We start from the raw sequence: 20,667 nt of genomic DNA, 5'->3' as shown, positions 1-20,667 counted from the left end.
TTGAGGTTGAAGTGTTGGAAGAAGGACAAACTGTGATGGCTAGACGACTCGATCAGAACATAAGGCAGGTCTTGTGGGGGTTCCCAAGTATGCATTTGTTAGTCCTTACCAAAAGTGGTCCAGGGAAGAACAATATGTGAACTGGTGAGCTCATTAATGAGCTTGAGGAGCCTACTTAAGGTTAGCCTACTGTAGCACAAATTACTTGATGTAATTACTAAATTACTAAATGAATGCTGGTTATGTCTTATGAAGGTCATGCTTTGTCAGGTCAAAGCTGTTCTGGGAGCATGAGAAGGACCTACAAAATTACAGGCAGGTGGATTTCGGTGTAAATACTTAAGTAGACTAAAGGTCTTACTAGTCACATGCTATGATGTAGAATTTTCCATTATGCATATTTGGTTTAATCGGATTAAGTTGTGAAACTATCTGCAGGCATCTTTGGCGTTATATCTCCTCACTACTGAAAAATGTGGCAGCAAAACAGGTTTCTGTAGTTAGCTTTACTCTCACGCACACCTCCACATGATTCTGCATAGAAAGCAGTGGCCTTGTTGGGACACATAGCTTTCTCTATTTATAAGGCTCACTCCTGTTCTAGCACTGTTATGCATTCTGGAAACATAAGTAATAGCCTAGGGAACCAGCGGATTCCCCTCTGAAAGGGCTGTGGCAGGTTTCAACTTGCTGCTGTCTGATCCGGCAAGTGTGGGGAGACAGAAACCAAGCAGAGCTCAAAATATCAGCACACCTTTTGTGAAGTATTAGTCAAAGTTTCTTTATTAAAATGTTTAAAATAATATTTAACAGCTCAGGTTATCCATAAAATAAAAAATTACAGAAAAAACACCATTGTTTTTGCATAGACTTTTTAATGTAATAATAAAATGATATAACATTAATATCATATTAATTAAATAATCTCATACGTGTTGTTAAGGTTAATCTGTTACTTCACACTTGATACAAGTAAATTATCCTTAATCCTAAATGTATTTAAAGTTAAACACCTTTATTTCCTTGTCCCCAGTTTCCACAGCACCTCAATGCAGGTACTGTACTATCCAGTCTACCATACCAAGTCTAACAAGGGAGAGGAAGAAGATAATGGCTTACAGCACAGCTCATATACAGTGTCTGTTGATAAAGCAGGTCTATTTGCATGTAGGAAATGAAGAATGAGGTTATGTTATGCTATCCTAACTAAATACATACAGGTGCTATCAGCTCAGTTATGCTAAGCTGTGACTGGATAAAGGAGTTTTTAAATATTAAATTATTGAAATATAATAACACTATTTGTCAGTCCCAGTTAAACATACAGGAGGGTGTATAAAATAAGAGAAACACCAAATGAAATACTCATGGGCTGTTTTATCAGGTACACTTGCCATATAAACACATTCTGTGGGTGTACAATGACTGACCTTAGCTCACCTGTTGTTTCAAAATTTGTTGGATCCTCTCCGTTCCATTCATGAATGGAAAAGGACCACCATAGGACCACCACTGAGCAGATTTCATAGAGTGGCGGACAATTTGCAGCACAACTTGCATAAATAGTTCTTTGCGTGATTTAAGGGTTCTTCATATGCAAGCAAAACCTCCTGAATATGGTTATTTCAAAAAGTGGTTCTACACAGCACCAACAAAGGTTCCACTATTTTTTACAGTCGACTCAAAGGACCACTTAGCTTAGGGTGTGGTGCATGTTTTGTGGGTGTAGAGTATGTTTTGTGGGTCCGTCAAACACAGCAGCATCCCCCCCCCCCCCACCTTTTTTTTTTTTTTTATAAACACAGTGTGTGTACTTAATTGCCACCTTATTAGACACACCTACCTTGGTGTACAATTAAGCCGTTAGCAAAAGTAGGAGGGGCTCTCTGTAGCGAGGGAAGCTAGTAGCTAGTTTAAATTCTGGAATCTACAAACCTGGAGGACCAGCTTTGGCCAACACCTGCTTCTTGATGGGTGACGATAGGTTTTCAGGCTAGTATTGTACTGCTCTTCGTGTTCAGAAACAGATCAAACTAGCTGTTCCTCCATGCTGGAGGAAACTTCCAGACACATTGACTGCTATTCGCTTGCCTGGGGAGACTCTAAAGATGCATGGCGACCAAATGTTGACAACATTTGAACTTTATATGTTATGTTGGCTAACACGGAGTTAACTATAACCAACTATGGCCTTATACACAAATCTGTAATAAAATTACAATTATTCATTATTAATATCTTGATTATTAATATCTTGTATTTATTCTGCACAAATGGAAGTATGTCCCTGTGTCCTGTTTGTCCAGCACCTGTTGGTGTTTCAGTGTTCTTCCTGTACTCAAGTCAGTTATATATTTCTACATATTGTTCTTCACATTGTTTTTTATGATGTATGGACTAATATAAATGCTCCAAAATCACTTGGAATATTTTACATTCACTTCCATTAAAGGACATTTTGGACACATAACAGTGATGATATATTCTCTACAAACAATGAACTACATATTCTGTATCTTAACGAAGGAATTGGAAAATGTTATTTAAAATATCAGTAATTCCTTACAACTACATTAGCAGTGCCTTTCTCACGGATGTCTCAGTCTAATGCATGAACTCAAGTCAATACCAGGGCTCACTCCTAAACAGAGCAGCTACCCCACCTTCATGGCACCAGCTTGTTTGTAATTATGTAATGTTGGCGCAGGTCGCGACTAGCGCAGGTACGAAAGTCTCTATATGTTGAACTCTGACTGGCCTAGCCGGTTTAGTACTTTTTGAACCGTGCTCAAACATGTCCGCCCAAACATACGATCAAAGTTACGCTAGATAGGTCTATCTCTGTCTTGGGCTGTTTACATTTTCAGGCAGTGTTGAAAATGTGTGCAATCGCATCCCGACTCCAATGGTTTCTAAGCCGCAAATAACAGCATGTTCTCTGTAAGTGCTCTCCTCTATTACTTAGACATTTCTCTAAGCTTTTTGTGGTTTTACTGAAACACAAACAGTGTGCTTGTTCTCCAGCTCAGTCCACTCCTTTGGGGAATCACAGTGAAATTCACACATCCGCACACCCACCCACACACTGACTGACATCGATTTGAGCATGCTAAAAAACGTCCCATGGTCTCGACTGGCACCGCTGCTATTCATGTGGCTACTAAAAGGGTGTGGAACAAAGCCGTTTTAAAGTTGTGGTTGTTTACAGTTTTTGTGGCCGCTGCTTGTGTAGACATCATCTGCAAACCCGCTCCACTGAGCAGCCACTCGTGCAAAAGTAAAGTAAAAATAAAAATGCTGTGCATACCACCACAGCAAAGTGACACCAGAGAAACAGAGTGGATAGAATATGGGTCAGGTTTCAACAGCAGAACCAGGCATACAACATACCGTTACACACACATTCTGTTGCAGGGATGGAGAAAGCTGGTGCTTTAGGAAGTCAGGTACGTGTCAAACAGTGGAGTGACCGTCCCATCTTTCCACTCAACGAGGATCTCCCCACGCTGAATGGACGGGGATCTGGGCGGTCTCATGGGGTGTTTGGTCAGAGGAGCTCGCTCGCTGGGAACCGGTGATCCAGGCTGACTGATGGTTTCTTTTGAAGAGTACGATTTAAGAACCACCACAGTCTTCCTCTTCCTGACAGCAAGAACAATAAAGTATTTCAGAAGCACTTCATGTGTGGTAATCCCCCATGTAATTCAAAACGTCCAGTAAGTTACTCACTCTCAATGGCCTGCTTCTAACTGGAGCATTATATAAGCAAGACTTTACAAAACAACCAACCAAGGGGGGTAATACTTTAAAGAGAGGTGGCGCACCTGTTTTGGTAGACGTTAAGGATGAGGATGACCGTTCCAAGGAGGAGAGCAAGTGAGCTCAGAACCAGCATGGTCACCTTCCATCCTAACCCTGTTAGAAACCATAAATCTGTTAGAGTCCAGAGGGGTAATGGTTGGTCCTAAGAAGGCTAAAATATTGCGGATAAGGGTTTTGGCAGTCCAGAGTCCAGAGGGGTATTTCATAAAGCAGCATTTCACAGTGATGCTGAATAACTGAGGTTCAAACTTAGGAATGTCTCTTAGCCAATCTCTTATACCGTATATTGGCTACTGGGCAACCCTACAGTAAGGAAGTGTGATTTGCGCTTGTCCACATGCTTCACTTACTTTCAGTGATTCACACTTTGAGGCACCACTAAAGGACATGCTTTCTGGACATACTTAGAGATATCTATATTTGAAGCTGCTGTTTTAGGGTAAAAATGCTACATAAGGCTGCTTTAAAAACTCATCATTTTCCAAAGTAATTATGTGGTGGTTAGATTTTAAGCTTTCCCAAGCCATTCTCGATTAATTAAAACACTGCAATGTATTTTAGAAGTGCAAAAGCTGAACAACTGAATGAACTTTGTACTGTCTTGAATTTGTTGTCTGAGAAAACCTTCATTCTGGAAAACATCCATGATTCTAAATGTAGACTGCTCAGAGACTCATTGTCTGTCCTCTGCTGCCCTCATGTGGGCATTAACTGACACCTCACCATTGATATTTTCTTTTCTTTATCTAGTTAAATACAGACCAACAATGGATGAGAGCAACACATCTGGGGATACTCTGTCCTTGCTTAATGCCCATGGCCTTTTGGGTGACACATTTCTAGTTATTTGACATTTTAGTTACATAAAATAATCATTTAATGCTGATTAGGAGTCCAAAACCTATGGCTAGACAATCTACATTCTTATTTAGAGGAGTATTCTTTCAGTATGCCTCAGTCAAAATGGAAGAACAACCCTTTCCATTATGTTGTACTGAACAATTACGTTTATTGATTAATTTAATTAATGATGATTCGAATCCATATAGTTTTACTATCATGGAATTAATGCAGCATATAGACCCACTCTGACGATAATGTTGTTTTAACAAATCAGAGGAAAATCTAGCTGTGACAGGCTAACACTAACCTGGGATTTACTTGGCTTTTCACCATGTCTTATGTTCTGCCGTTTAGGACTAGCATCATTAACTGACACCACAGATGTAAACGTATTAACTGACCGGGTCTCACGGTTTAATATTTCTCGTTTTGATGTCCTTCGCTCTTTGTAGAGGTAAAGAAAATTGTAAACTAGGGTTTGTTTTCTTGCTGGACAAGCGAAATGCCAAGGCATGGTGACGCAACACTATTTTTTTATATGGCAGCAACAATATGATTAGCCAAAAAGGGAATGTTGCTGTTTGGAAGGCAGTGCGGAAGTGACGTGTTGTTGCTCTTATCCATGTTCTTCATTTGACGATGAACAGTAAATCTGTACTAATCTGCAGATTAATAAAATAAGCCCCTAGTTTAACGGCATGTACGTATCTGAATGTTAGGCACACCCACCATACTCCAAACTGAACTGATTTAGAGAGGCCTCCATGCTGCTACTCGTCTCTGGAACTGCAGATGAAATTTGAGCTGGCTGGGTGGGCTTGAAAGGAGGCAGGCCGTGATTTACTGGAGCTAAACAAAAGAAATCTTCATTAGCTGCATCTGTAGCATATGGTCGATTAACACACACAATAACTTCTACTCCATACATGCTTCAAGACAACAGGTCTTAGTTTTTAGAAGTACTGGAAATTGAGTGGATATTATTAATAGCATGCTACAGATAGGGCACACAGAGATTAGGAAGGTTCCTTTTACCCACCATCCGTGAAACAACCACTACTAGGAGTGTGCAGCATAATGGGTCAAAAAAAATGATGAATACAGTAAAAGGACACTCCAAGAAAAGACCTGTAAGAAAGCGAGTCATTGAAAAGTGAATTGTTAAAACTAAATTATGAATCAGTGAACAAAACTAAATAACTGCTAAATTGATGATGGGTTCATGAAGTTAGCGCCCAGTGAATTATCACTATCCCGTGTTAAGAATTCTGAGATCCGTCAAGTCTCTAAGAAACTAAAGGATGAGATGTTATTAATTGGCTAGAAGAGATGAGAACGTGAGGAACCGTCCGGTTTAGTCCAGGGTAAAGGACTCTTACGCTGCCACAGGCGGATTTTGGCAATGATCCTAGGTCCTGTCTTCTCAGGTTGAGGTGTGCTCTCTGGTTCCTCCTCCTCCTGCTCACACACTGTCTGCTTGCTCATCGTCCTCCACTTGCTGCTCTTGCCTCGCTCCGCGGACAGAAACACACTGGAGGAGTCATGGCGAGTGGTAAGGTGGAAGCCTTTACCATGGATGGTCAGGTAGCCCTTTTTTGAACAGCTCCAAGCCTGGCCTTCTTCCTCCTCAGGTCTGCAGGCTCGCAATCCGACAATCCCTTGCTCCTGGATCCGGACGGCGGTCAAGCATTTGCCTGTCTTGGGGTTTCTGAGGGTTCGGCTCTCAGAGCTCCAGCGCCACTCTTGCACAGCTGAGCCTGGTTTGCACTCCTCCAGGCTGAGGCTGCTGTGGCCTTGGCTCTCTTGTATCTGCACACACTTTGCCAGCTGATCGTTCCTCAAGCTCAACCCTGACACCTCTAAATGGAGAAAAAGACAGCAGTCTTGGAGCATTTTATTTTTCCTCTAAATGCTACCACTTATCCAGGTTATCTGAGAGAGAATAGAGTTCTCTTATAACTTAGTTATAAGCAATTAATTAAGGTTTTAATAGATTTATAACCTGTTTGACTATTTTTTTGCCAATTGCATCAGTTTAATGTTTTGAGCTTCTTACTTTTGTTCAAGCTCTGAAGTGTGAAGCTTCATCTTTAAACAAGGCTGATAATTCTGCCAAAATAAAATCAGCCATCAGAAATCAGGACCTGCCGTAAATTCATGTTTGGGCTTTCCCATTCAAAAACTGTCCCACTTTGGGGCAGTGGTGGCTCAGTGGTTAGAGCGCCGGGCTATCGATAACAGGGTTGTGGGTTCGTTTCCCGGGCTTCTCTTGAGCAAGGCCCTGTACCCTCTCTGCTCCCCGGGCGCTGGAGTTGGCTGCCCACCGCTCTGGGTGTGTGTGCACTCTCTGCCCCTAGTTCACTAGTGCATGTGTGTGTGTTCACTACCACAGATGGGTTAAATGCAGAGGACACATTTCGCTGTACAGTGACAAATACGTGCACCTTTACCTTTTAAAAACAGAAGAACATCAACAAACTCCAGTTTCAGTGCTGGTACATTTACATTTACGGCATTTAGCAGACGCTCTTATCCAGAGCGACTTACAAGGTCACACGTATTACAGAGGTGGGCCAACGTAGTGTTAGGAGTCTTGCTCAAGGACTCTTATTGGTGCAGCGCAGCATAGCCACCCAGACCGGGAATCGAACCCCAGTCTCTCACATGGTGGGGTAGTTTACTGACAGCTAGTGGTGTTATCTGTTGCACCACACCAACCACTGGTAGATGCTGGATGTACCAAGAATGTGATCATTTGGGATCTCCAGTCTTCCTCTCTTGTACCTCTCTTGTAAGGTCCCATGGTGGTCCTTTTCTACAGATGCATGAGGCACTATTGCGCTATTGTGCAGCAACTGACAAGATCACAGTAAATAACAGCAAACCTGCACAGTGTTTATACTTATATAGCAGGTGCAGCATTACCTGATACAGGGAGCAATGAGAGCCTGGTGCAGGGTAGACGAATCTAATAACCTGAAAGGTGAAAGGTGGTCTCCACTTGTCCTCAGTAAAACACCTTCTGCTTCATGCTCAGCCTACTGTCACATATACCCCTCATAACACAACTCACCACGTGTTATGAGCATGGGGACGTTTAGAGCTGTTTGGGATAAGAAGCATCTCCATGAAATCAGTGTTTTTTTTTCAATTTCTGTTTCGAAAATAGACAAGGGATTAATAATTGAGCTATCTGCCAAGTAATATTCAATTAAATCAATTTCAGGCCTTAAAACTTTCCACCTGCTCTGCTATATCGGCAGGTGGCTGCCAGCCTCCTCCTCCGCCCTAACAGCTAGCTAGCTAGCACTAGCTAGCACTAACTTTGTGCAGTTCACGTCCAGTCTTTTTTCTAGCTTCCCAAACATTTATCTAATCAAACTTGCATTTATTTACGAGTAAATACTCTTTCATTTACCTTGAAGAAGAAGTGCAGTGAGTGTGAGAGCGCAGAAGCTCGTCCCTCGCCCCTCCATGACAGCAGGGGGACCGTTGCTAGCTCGCCTGCTCCCGTCAGTGAGGACAGTCAGTCGTTAGGGGGGGAAACTCTCCCTAAATCTACCGTGAAGGGTCAAGCTTAAAAAACAACGAGCTCCTGAACACCTGGGTCGAGATTTCTTTTTTTTTTTTTTTTTTCCAGCACCAACCTCGTCTGAACTCCTGCAGCAGGAAAACTGGTCTAAAAATAAAATATAAAAAAAAGGCACTAAAAATATCCTGAACCAAAAACAAGGAGGAAGATTAGGCGATTTATGGCTTGTGGCAAGCAGAAATGCCCAACGAGTAAGTGGAGAATACTAATTAAGAAGGCATAATGGAGGGCAGTAAAGTAGCCTCAGCGTGTGGGAGTGAAGGAGAGGGAGAGGGCTGCTCCGGGAATGCGCCTCTCTACCCAAACAGCAGTGGAGGCAGCTAGCTAAAAGCACAGGCTGGGGTAGCTAGCTAGTATATTCTTCTAGTATACAAGCTCGATCAGACTGTAAATGATGAACAGCTGAAGATGAAGTCAGTACAGTACAGTGTATGACTGTGTGTCTGCACCACTGAGCTAAAGACTGTGGCATCAGAGCGCCGCCTACCGGCCAGCAGACACAACAGCAGCAAGCCGCCCTACAGACCTCCTCGAAGTTCCACCTTAAGGACGTGATGTGTGTGCAAGTGGTTTGGGTCTATTTAATAGAGCAAGTCTCATGTCACTGGAAGCACTCAAGAATTCTTCACTTTATTTAGGATTCCCAGACAAATCAATGCTAATATTTAAAAAAAAAATGATGTAAATAATCAATTCTGTCCCACATAAGCAGGTCTTAAAGGTGCCAATGGCTGTATTTAGGTTGTTCTGTGATCACAATAAAGACAGATCCCGATCGCTTACCCACACAAGCCTGAACCGTCTAGGCAGAAAGATGGGATCTGAGCAGGCATTTGGAATTGAACATGTGAAGTGGCAGCGGTGGCTCAGAGGTGGCTCAGAGGTGGCTCAACGGTTAGAGCATCAGGAATCAAGAATCAAGTTTGTAATGTGGATGTGTGAGTAATCTGTACCAGTTTAGAGGCTCTCTTCACACTCATGCATCAGTGGTTGGTGTGGCGCAACAGATAACACCACTAGCTGTCAGTAAACTACCACACCATGTGGGAGACTGGGGTTCGATTCCCAGTCTGGGTGGCTATGCTGCGCTACACCAATAAGAGTCCTTGGGCAAGACTCCTAACACTACGTTGGCCCACCTCTGTAATACGTGTGACCTTGTAAGTCGCTCTGGATAAGAGCGTCGGCCAAATGCCATAAATGTAATACATCAAAAATGGCTCTTTAGGGGACAACTAGTGGTTCGTATATGGCATCAAAGAACCTTCTGAAACCTTTTTAGTACAGTCAAATAAAAGAAAGGCTACAGGTTAATATATGTTCAAGTTTTTCTTTCATTTCTCATGTGCATTAAAGGTGATACGGTTTGCTTCTTTAATCTGCAGTTTTAGGGTAATTCCACTTCCCAAATTTTCAAGTAACTCAACGGTTGAGATGTAAATAAAGCCATTCTAAATGGGGTTTGATGTGAAATGGTTCACTGTAGAGAAATGCACTGAGTTTGAAAATGTAGCTTCTATCCAAACCCAACAGTGAACCTTTTTTTTTTTACCTTTTATATGTAATGTTAATTTTTCTAGGCTCTATTTTACTTACAATGTCCTGAATTTACCTTTCCACAAAAAAGATACATTTGAAAAATACATGTTAGACCAAAGGCTTACTTCCAACCTGTCCTACAGTCCAGACATCAGACATTTATAACTCCTAAAATCTGGATCACTCTAGATCTGATCAGCACCACTGTGAAAAAACACGGTGAAAAGTGTTCTTTAGTAAAGGCAATGCTTCAACACAGATGCAGAATAACCCATAATTATTATGCCTATATATATGTCCTTATAAACATCTTCAGATTGGTAGAAAAATGTTTATGTAGATGGTCTTTATAGAACATTTTAATAAATGTTCCCATTTGCAAATTCCGTGCAGATTTAGTCTTTTATTTTTAAAATGAGATGAAAAACGAATGTCCTGCTGAAACTGTGCTACTGTACAAGCAAGCAACAGACCTGGTAATTTGGTTCTCATGGGCTTTTGAACTGGACTGTGGCAGCATTTCCATTTGTAGACCACCTCCAAATGAGTGTGGCTTCTCATCCTCTGAAAGACAACGTTCACCAACATCATTTTCCATGCTGAGTGGATGTGCTTAGGACACGGAATTGAAGAACCTTGCTCTGGTAGTGGTCCTGTGAAAGCTAGAACGTTCTGACACTGCGACATGTGATTTTTTTTACTTTTGAAGGTTTCGGCTTGCTTCATGAAGGGGTCTCGGGTGGATGTGGTTTTCTTTGCAGTTCCAGGTTTGCATGAGCTGCAGGGATGAGCTTCACAGCCCTACCATTTCGCTTTCTATCTCTTCTGAGTTTACTTTGGGGCGAATGTGTTTTCTTCATTGACTGCTGGCTTCTCTGCTTTTGTTGCAGATCTTTGATGTCAGTCTCCTGGCCATCAAGCCTACATCCCACCTAAAACAATAAGAACAAATGTGTAGTACGATATTTACACTATATGGGCAACAGTATTGGGGCACTTTCATTCATTGTCATTCATTGTTTCTTCTGAAATCAAGTGGATTAAAAATGTTTGTCCTGCGCTTGTTGGAGTAACTGTCTCTACTCTCCAGGCATGGCTTTATACTATTTTGCAGCATTGCACAGCATTTGATAACATTCAGCGACAAAAACGTGTCAGGATATCGGATGATCACCACCCCACCTCATCCCCCAACTCCCCAACCCATTCCAAAAGTACTGGATGGAGCACCAACCATCATTCCGGAGAACACAGTTCCACTGCTCCACAGCCCAAAGCTAATGCCCACACCAGGCACTAGGCATGGTGCCAGTAGGTTCATTGTTTAATAGATAAACTTCTCTCAGTAGTACTTCTCTCAGCAATGGGTGCAACTTTAACGTAGCTAAATGCATTCATTAAAAGGGTGTCCACAAACTTTTGGATATATAGTGTAAAGTTACCTGTGACAGAGTTGGTTTTCTGATAACTGACACACAGCCTTCAGCCCAGGAATCTGTAATGGACGGTGGAGGTTCTGTGTCCTCCAGTGAGACTGCGTTCTCTCCGTCGCCTTCATCGCGCATCAGGTACTGCCACTTTATCACCTGGACCATGGCATCCTTTGCCCAAGCCACGGTGAATGGCACCAGCTGGCAGAGCAGAAAGTGTTGAATAAGTGGTTTTCCTCCCACATAAGCGACATACGGTATTCGCATGCTACCACAGTACAGAATCACCTCCCACTGACATTACCTGTCTGTTAACGTCCACCTCGTAGCACTTCTCCATCACACAATTCATGAGCTCCTCCAAAGTGTCTGCCACAATGTCCTCTCCGTCTTGCTGAGAGACCATGGACACCCACTCAGTCTCTGTGAGGCGACCAGGGACGATGTCCGGCACTTCCGGCGTTTGAGTGGGAGGTGGGGGCTGTGCAGATGTGGCCCGTCCTTTTTCACCCCGGCTCTTGGATGTGGTGCGTGACATGTTCCCTAAGGAGTAGGACACAGGTGACACAGGTGTTCAGTTGCATACACACAGCTTGTATGATCTCCATAGACAGGCACTGCCCGTGGAAGGGGAAGGGGGAAGATTATGGACAATCCCAGTAGCACCTACGGGGTATAACGCCCATCAGTAGATCAATGACACTGTGTTCTCTGGAGTGATGTTAGTGATCCAGAACTAACCATCCAACATCAGTACCTGACCTCATTAATGCTCTTATGGCAGAATGCAAACAAATCCCCACAGTAATGCCCTGACATCTTAGGTATTCCAGCAAAGAGAGGACAAACTCTCACCCAATACCCTTGATTTCAGAAGAAACGGATAACGTTGGATGATTGGGTTACCAACCCTGATTCTGCATTTTAGTGGTTTCCTGCTCTAACACATATACGACATGTCCAAATGTTTGTGGACTCACATTCAGCTACTTTAAGTTGCACCCATTGCTGACACAGATGTGCAAATGCACACACGGCTTGTCTAGTCCTTGAAGAGGAGAAGTACTGCCAATAGAATAGGACTTTCTGGAGCAGATGAACATGGACCTGTTGGCACAACGCCTAATGCCGGGTGTGACCTAGAGGGGTATAAATCCCTCCAGTGCTGAGCTGTGGAGCAGTGGAACTGTGTTCTCTGCAGTGATCGGTTGGTGCACCAGTTGGCGAGCTGGGGACGATGAGGTGGTATGGTGATCATCCAACATCCTGACCTCCTTATTGCTCTTGTAACTAAATTCAAACAGATCCCCACAGCAGTTTAAAGCTGACATTGTGAAAGCACAGAAATCACAGGATCACTGTGAAAAGTGGTTTGTCCGTTACATACATAACAGAAAAATATATTTCAGGGGGTTAACAAGCAATTAGCTAAATAAACAATAAACACATGCATATAAATATTAATATAACTAAATTATTTGAATAAAAATGGTTTATCTGAAGTATTCAGCTCCTGTGTTTACTTGGTTATAGAGCTTCAGGTATTCAGTGATCGGTAGTGCTAGCCAGTTAGCTAGCTAGCTAATTTAGCTCTAGCTCTGTCGCAGCTCTGTCACTTACCCGGAGTGTGCAAATTCGTGCCCTTTGTGACCTTCGCTCTTCAAACTGCGTTTGTGGTCCGAGAGTAAAGTCTGAACTTTTCGGAAACTGAAAGGTAAACCGAGGAAAACACTCAGCATGTGGGCAACCCGCACCTGAAACGTTGGTTGCCAGGCAACACAAGCCTCTTTCTCTCGTGCCTCGCCCCCGGACGCTCGCCTCCCTTAGAGGATTGGAGCTGTGCTCCAATCGGCCTACTCCAAACACACGAGTGTACACTTTTGAGGTTTGCTTGTCAAAAGTCTAGATTCAAGCTTTTTTAAATGTAAAAGATTGTATAAATACACAGGTGTTCAGGAAAACCAAGTGATATTCAATTCAAAGTTATACTAGACGGTTACAATATTGATTATATTAGTGCTTTTGTTTCCCAAAATCAGAATAGAATTAGCTAGCAGTTAAAATCATTGAAATACGGTGGTTTAATAAATGCTCAGTTGAATCCTTGGAACCAAAAGTCCAAAGTGTGTTTTTAGAGCTGTAGTGTCCTTGCACACTCGATACAGATCTGCATTTGGCCAGCAGTTGGGACAAGCGTTTTAAGCACTACCTAGGCGTCCTAGTAAGTACACAAGTTCACAGATTGGAGCGTGTGCCACTTCTCCGCTACGTTGCCGTTGCCGTTGCCGTTGCCGTCACCATGGCTGCAGAGGACGCGACGTGGTAAGAGCTCAGAGGCTTTTAGCTGGTGTATTTCGACGGTTATGGCGCTCACTTAGCGATAACTTAAGACTGGCAGCGGTTACGAACACGTTACTGCCGTCAAACGCCATTAAATATAATGGTGAACCAAGCGTTTAGCTGTGGGGTTTTGCTTGCTAGCCTTTCTCCAGTTGAAAGGAAGAAAGGGCTCGGTTGAAACACACAGTTAGCTAGTTAGCTAGCTTTGGTGGCTACTCTGCCTGCTAGCACGAGCTAATGTTGTGTGTCCAGCCGGTATTTGTAAAGAAACGGCATTAGTTAGTAAGCTAACGCCACCAGCTGTTGGTCAGTGAGGTTATAATGCATTAATTAGTCTCACTAATTTACACTAGCTAGCTAACTAGCTAGCTATATGTCCAAATCTTTGTGGACACCCCTCGTAATGAATGCATTCAGCTACTGCATGCATTGTTCACATAGACAAATGCAAATACACACACACACACAGCTTGTCCAGTCCAGGTAGGTAAACATGAGCTTATTGTGGGCTAGAGGGATGCATAAAGCCCCCCAGCATTGGGCTGTGGAGCAGTGGGACTGTGTTCTCTGGAATGATGGTTGGTGCTCCATCCAGTACTTTTGGGATGAGGTGGGGTGGTGATCATCCAACAGCCTGATCTCACGAATGGTGTTGTTGCTAAATGCAGATCCTCAGATCCTCGCAGCAACGCTTTGTCCCTGGACAGTAGAGACAGTTACTCCAACAAAAGCAGGAGAAACTCTTTTTAATACCCTTGATTCCACAAGAAACAACAAACGAGAAGGTGTCCCAATACTTTTGTCAATATAGTCTTTTATTGTAATTAAAAAGACACCAAGGGGAACCAGACAGGAATACACATTTGCAGAAAATAAACCTCTTATTTAGAATGTATGGGGATGGAGCCAGCGGCCTTCATGCCACAAACCTACTTCCCTAAACCTTGGCCATGGCTGTCCCCTCTGTCTCTAGTTCAAGAGTGATTTGCCTACCTGTTGACAATAGAAATGAATGGTTAACATTCAACATCTGTGCATAACTCCATAACAGGTAAGAGAAGAGGCCTTTCTGTCTCTGTGTGTGTTGCAGAAGTCACTGTGGAAGACTGTGTTCATTCGTTTGCTCAGAAATGGCAAAAATGTATCATAAAGAGAAGAGCATTCAGATCAAGAGCAGCGCGTCTGCGCTCTACAACAACCTCAGCGTCCTGCGCATCGCCCCCCGCTGCCTCACCTATTTCACCGTGGTCCACGCCAACGTGGTCAACATGGTCAGCGCCTCCTGGGATGGACTGAACTACTCACATCGACAGCTGCAGTCCAAAGAGGGCAACGTGGCCACCAGCTCCTCACTCATCATGCAGGTAACGCTTACCTTTAATCCCTGCTCAGCCTGTATGATGTGCGTCAGTGTCACTGAGCAAATGACCAATGATTGCTAATATCGCTTGTGCATATCTCTATACCAGCACCAGTTCCTAAAACTGTGGCAGATGAGTATATTATCAACACCTGTGGAAGATAACCTGTTGACTTATTGCTCTCTGTCATGAAACATACAGTTGGTCTTTAAAGTAATACGTTGGCCAAAAATTTTATGATCGTAATATATCAAACATGTTGTCTATCAGCCAAGACATGTATACTATCTGGCATTTGCTTCTTTAGTTTAGAGTGAGAGATGTTAGGCTGTCTGCATGTCACTTGCCATTCCCTTTAAGAGACTGACCTGCTCGTTCACGCTGTGAAGGTGCGCGAGCAGGTCGTTTACGGGAACAGCAGGAATATACTGATAATGTAAAAGTTTGCACAGTTGATATTTAACTGTTGGCGGGGTGTAAGATAGCAATAAGCACCGTGGGGTACTTATCTTCCACAGGGTGGAAGATAGGCCCCCTCAACTCTGTAATCACAGGCCGAAAACGTTTCTCAAACAGCTAAAAAAAATACAATGCAGTATGACCTACTATAGTAGCAAAACTAAACTTTTTCATTTACCTGGGTGGAGGAGCAGTCATTTACAGTAGCCGGAACTACTTTCACCTCCGTACAATATGTGGCATCATTCCCGAATTGTCTACCCAAAGTAAAGCTATCAAAAGCAAGTCAAATCCAAGCCAATCTAGTGCTTGTCTGATTCTAAGGGTCTAAAAACAGACATATATATATATCTTCTCCAAACTTTCTGTTATGTGCAGGCTGCATGGTGTGTCCTACCGTCCAGAGACCTCCTTGTTCTCACGTCTCAAAAAGGGATTCAGGTGGGTCATGAACTTTTACTTGAACATACATTAGCCACTATGTCCCCGTTTGTGTTCTTAAGTTCTGTATTTCTATAATAGATGTACGAGTCTGATGGATCCATTATGGTGTACTGGCATGCACTGGACACTCCAGAGACTCCGACAGGTAAGCTTATACTCTGTGCTCATTGAGGACTTTTCTATGTGTATGTGATACTAACACAGCCTCTTCTATATCAGCTCAAGCAGTGTTTGCGCGGGGGATTGCTGCGGTGAGGGACAAATACATTTGTGTAGGTAAGTGTGACTGAGGCATGACCATGTCTATTGAGGTGTGTTTATAGACAGTAAACACAAGTGTTTTGTGTTCCCGATGTGTCCCTGTTAGGAGTATCTTCTGGTTCGGTCCTGGTCTTTGATGTTCCTAGTAAAGGAAGCAACATCACACTGTCTGAGGTGCTGGAGGAACATACAGAGCCCATCACAGACATGGCCTCAGAGTGCTCAGGCAGTATGGTAAAGTATTGTAATTGGCATATTCGTTTTTTGTGGCTTATATGTCTTCAAATTACATAAAAGCAACATTATGTAGCATTTTCATTTTAAAAGTCACCCCGGCTGCTAAGACCTGTATACCTTAATATGGTGGATTTACTCTAAATTATTGAGTAAATCAAAAAAAAAAAAAAACGTCGCAGTGTATGTTAGGTGCAAGAAAACCATGCCCCATTGTGTTCCTGTTGGATGTTATTTCCAGTCGAAATCACAGCTCTTCTTCATGGATAAAAAGAGGAGAAGAATTTGGATGCAGGCAAGCACAGCTACCTAAAGACCCATGACTTTGCTCTCGCCTACCATAGCTCTCCCCTTTTTTTCAGGAGTGCATAGCTGATTTGGTGAGCGCTGATGACTCAGGTATTCTGTGTGTGTGGAAGTCTGGAGGAGACTTTCAGCTCCTCAACAAGATCCCTGGATTTGAGTAAGTAGAAACACGACCCTGACTTTGAGCTTTGAGAACAAAAATTTGCCTGATTAAGAAGAGTTAGCATAGTGGCAACAGTGCTGATATTGGATGCCTCTTACCACAACAGCACTAGCTGCTCCTCAGTAAAGCTGTGGAAAGGCACAGTGATAGCCGGCTACGGCACAGGGCAGATCCGCCTCTACGAGGCAGTCACCGGGATACTGCATGCTGAGGTCAACGCCCACGCCCGCTGGATCTACTCACTGGACATCGCTCCCTTCACTGGACTGGTAAGAGAAGCAGATCTCACTCTTAGCGCTGATTGTCAGTGATGACCGTGACAGTATGTGTTTTTTTGTTGTTGTTATGTTTATTGCTTTGTTATCTTAAAGCTGCTGTCTGCTGCTGAGGACTCCCTGGTTCGAGTGTGGCATTTAAGTCTCACCCCGGAAACCAACAGTGTTGAGGTGAGAGATCACATCTTAGTCAAAACTTGGTCGACCCTTATAGCTGTGTTCTATGATAGCTACTGGTGTGGGGTTGGCCAGGCTTTAGAACAGCTAAATTCTTCACCTAATGTGGAACTGTGTTGCACACACAGAAGTGTGTTTTTTACATGTTTTAGGCATCTAATCTAATCTAATTAGATTAGATTAGCAGTTTGACTAAAACTAAGAAGATCTCTACACTCTTAAAGAAGAACCTGCTCATGTGTGAGTGTAAAGAACCTATACATAAGTAAAGAAACTTTACATCAAGTGAAGGTTCTTTAGACCTTTACTACAATACAAACATTGAAAGTTCTATACAATTATTAATACTTTTAGAATCAGGTCATTAATACCCCTGTTCTCCTGTTCTGTCCAGATCGAGCACCTGTATAACGAGTGTGTGACGGACACTCAGATCTGTGGAGCTAAGTTCTGTGATGGCGATGGATATGCTTTTGCAGTCACAGGCTACGACTTGAGCGAGATCATCCGCTACACACAGGCTTAGAGTGTAACTGTGTATGATGGTAGTGCTTTTCTTTTGGTGTGTGTTTATGTTTGCAGTAAAGGTGCAGGGAGCAAGCCTGTCAGCAGTACTATGTGTTCTGGGTCCAAAGAGGCGTGTGAAGGCCATCGACATGTTTCTACTACCATTTATTGGTCTAATTTGGTCACTCACCAGAGTTTCAAGGAATAGCTTTGCGAAGGTCTACGCAAAACTTACCACAATCCTGCTGATTTTATGTACACCAATGAGCCAAAACAAGTTGACCACCTGCTTAATACACTGCCATTTGGGAACTCAAACACAAACTTAGGTCTATACCACACAGGTTTATGAAACTGTGCCATGCCTCAAACAAAGGATATTCCTGAGGACCTCAGAAAAAGGTACAGAAGTTCACAAGGCTGAAAAAGGTTTACGAAACCATTCCTAAATAGTTTAGTAAATAGTCTCCACCAGTCCACTGTAAGGCAGATGAAGTACAAATGGAGCCCCACTGTTATTCTTCCCAAAAGTGGTCATACAGCAAAAATCAGTTCAGTGGCACATCGAAAATTGCAGGAAGTCACTAAAAACCTCAGTGTAGCTTCTAAGGATCTACAGGTCTCTCTTGCATAGATTTGCTGCCCCAGGCCCAGAAAAGTTTGCTATTTTGATGGAATTATGCATTTTAGTTTGAACCAACAATTCTATAGGAGAATGTTGGGGTATCTGTCTGTGAACTGAAGCTTAACCATAAGTGGGTCATGCAGCAAGACAATGACCCTAAGCACACAAATAAGTTAAAGTAGGAGAAATTGAACATTTCAGTTATCGTTATCAGCAGATCCTTTAAGTTTTGTAATTTGTGAGGTGGGGCCTCCATGTATGTCATGAATGAGCCTTGGGCGTCCATGACCCTGTCGCCAGTTCACCGATTATCTTTCCTTGAAGCATTTTTGGTACGTACTGACCACTGCACACCAGGAACCCCCCACAAGACCTGCTGTTCTGGAGATGTTACACACATTTTTCTGGCCATATACCTTTTTCTCTGGTCAAAGTCTTCACACCTATCCATTTTGCCTCATTCAACATGTCAGCTGCACCTGTTCAGTTGCCATCAAACATATATCCCACCCCTTGAAATGCACTATGAGTGGTCACTTTATCACTTTATCTATGAGTGGTCATAATATTTTGGCTTGTAGGTGTACATGTTTCATGTCTAGAGGATACAATATTTGGAACTCTGCTTATTGACCTTGTTATAAAAGACGTTTGCAGATATCTTTATATCATGTTATATAACGAAAGTCAACTTAGTTTGAATGTATTTATTTAATATGAATGTAATTGTGTCAAAGAGTGTGAGAGACTATTCTACTGTAAGCAGTTTCAATGTCTTACACGGTTACTGGTTATAACACTATAGTGTGCTCTATTTTTGGAAGTATATGTACTGGAGACTTAGAATACAAGTCAATAAAACCTTCATCCTGCATTTTATCACAGCGCTTGTTGCTGTTCTGTAGATTTACCAGTAGATGGAGCTACAACTGAACGATATGGAGTCTCGGCCCTCTTTAAAACAGGCATGTGTCCGATATGAATTTTCACAATGCCAGTGAACTGTTATTTCTGTAGCAGTGAATGATAGTAATTTAGCATGGATTGCTGTAGGGTTGATAGCTACCACATAAATCCCTGACTACTACAATAAGGCTTTGGCTTGTGGCTGAACTGTGCTGTCAACAGAGTATATAATCTAAGACAAAAGCCAGTGGTTATGGTTATGCTTGGGAACTGACCCATTTTGTATCCCTTTCAGGAGTCTGTGCAACATAATGCAAGGACATAGAGTTGACACGATATTGATTAGGTAATCTACATGACCTAAGCACTGATGTAACAGCTGAATGCTTTGCTACACGTTCTCACTGATGGACTTTATTATTACTATGACTTTTTCTACCAGTTATACTTGTAATGAAGGAATCTAGCCATTATATCGGCACCTGTCAAGGGGCACGATACACATCTGAATGAAAACAGTAAGTGAACTTTTTTGAAATTACCTGGATTTTTTCTGCATTGGTTACCAATAAAAATGTGGTCCGATCGCCATCTAAGTCATAGTTCTAGATAGAACACAATCTAACTAAACTGATGACTGATGTCTTTCATTTAGCACACGTAAACGTCCACTGTGCAGGCTAGAAAAAGTAAGTGAACACCGGAAATGAAGACCTTGTACTTTCTCTTCATCAGTAAATGCCTCCTCCAAACAGTTCTTGAAGCTGCAAATAAGATTTGCACTACGTTGAGGAGAAATGTTGGACCACTTCTCCCTTCAAATGTTTTTAATTACAATTACTTAATTAATTGTGAAACTCCTTTTGAAAATTTTGATAAGCACAGAGGTGTACTTACTTTTTCTAGCCTGCACTGTGGATGTGTACCTAATAAATGTGCTCAATAAAAGACATGGCAGCACAGCTGTGCGTGTGCTATTAGTTTAGTTAGATTGTGTCTCTCTAAAATCGTGACTTAGATACCGATCACCAACCACATTTCGTTAGTAATCCTTGCAGAAATTCAGGTTTGCCTATTTTTTCTTGCAGCTGAATTAGGGACCTACCCAAAGTGGTCCAAGGAAGGACAACTAGTTAAACAGAGACATGGGTCATGGGCGCCCCTGACTGCCCTGATTTTTATGATGTTTTGCCATCATTATGTCACTGTCCTGTTAAAGTCTCTCTGGATGGGCTATGTTTTTTCAAAAGACGGTGCTTAAATAACCTTAAACAACCCATTCTGATATCATGTATATGTTGAAAACACTTTTTTTTACTTTTCTTTTGAAGTTCTGCCTGTGGCTTTGTTTTGGCTCAAATATTTGTGTCCGTTGGCCCCTCA

At 42.5% G+C, this 20,667-nt stretch overlaps 3 protein-coding genes across 4 annotated transcripts; 1 reads left to right on the top strand and 2 right to left on the bottom strand.

Annotated features, from left to right (window-relative positions):
- Positions 1-818: 818 nt before the first annotated feature.
- On the bottom strand, positions 819-8,671 carry LOC140541898 (uncharacterized). The gene is made up of 5 exons (XM_072664697.1): positions 8,084-8,671; positions 6,045-6,524; positions 5,395-5,514; positions 3,825-3,915; positions 819-3,642 (listed from the first exon to the last, which is right to left on the bottom strand). The coding sequence occupies exons 1-5, from the start codon at positions 8,139-8,141 to the stop codon at positions 3,435-3,437; spliced, it is 957 nt and encodes a 318-aa protein (XP_072520798.1). The 5' UTR covers positions 8,142-8,671; the 3' UTR covers positions 819-3,434.
- Positions 8,672-9,441: 770 nt separating this feature from the next.
- On the bottom strand, positions 9,442-12,986 carry LOC140542066 (uncharacterized protein C2orf81 homolog). The gene is made up of 4 exons (XM_072664900.1): positions 12,847-12,986; positions 11,531-11,769; positions 11,239-11,427; positions 9,442-10,728 (listed from the first exon to the last, which is right to left on the bottom strand). The coding sequence occupies exons 2-4, from the start codon at positions 11,762-11,764 to the stop codon at positions 10,519-10,521; spliced, it is 633 nt and encodes a 210-aa protein (XP_072521001.1). The 5' UTR covers positions 11,765-11,769; positions 12,847-12,986; the 3' UTR covers positions 9,442-10,518.
- Positions 12,987-13,501: 515 nt separating this feature from the next.
- Positions 13,502-19,257, top strand: wdr54 (WD repeat domain 54). Of its 2 annotated transcripts, none has more exons than XM_072664667.1 (10): positions 13,502-13,548; positions 14,657-14,930; positions 15,765-15,827; positions 15,909-15,975; positions 16,050-16,106; positions 16,198-16,325; positions 16,688-16,788; positions 16,901-17,063; positions 17,166-17,240; positions 17,641-19,257. In XM_072664667.1, the coding sequence occupies exons 2-10, from the start codon at positions 14,697-14,699 to the stop codon at positions 17,770-17,772; spliced, it is 1,020 nt and encodes a 339-aa protein (XP_072520768.1). In that variant the 5' UTR covers positions 13,502-13,548; positions 14,657-14,696; the 3' UTR covers positions 17,773-19,257. The 2 variants fall into 2 exon arrangements, with proteins under 2 accessions (XP_072520768.1, XP_072520767.1); XM_072664666.1 differs by lacking the exon at positions 13,502-13,548 and adding an exon at positions 13,593-14,049.
- The last annotated feature ends 1,410 nt before the right edge of the window (positions 19,258-20,667 follow it).

The sequence above is a fragment of the Salminus brasiliensis genome, chromosome 20 (genome assembly GCF_030463535.1).
Source record: "Salminus brasiliensis chromosome 20, fSalBra1.hap2, whole genome shotgun sequence".
Taxonomy (NCBI): Eukaryota; Metazoa; Chordata; class Actinopteri; order Characiformes; family Bryconidae; genus Salminus; species Salminus brasiliensis.
Note: the sequence above shows the minus strand (reverse complement) of the source record. Positions and strands in the feature narration are given on the sequence as shown.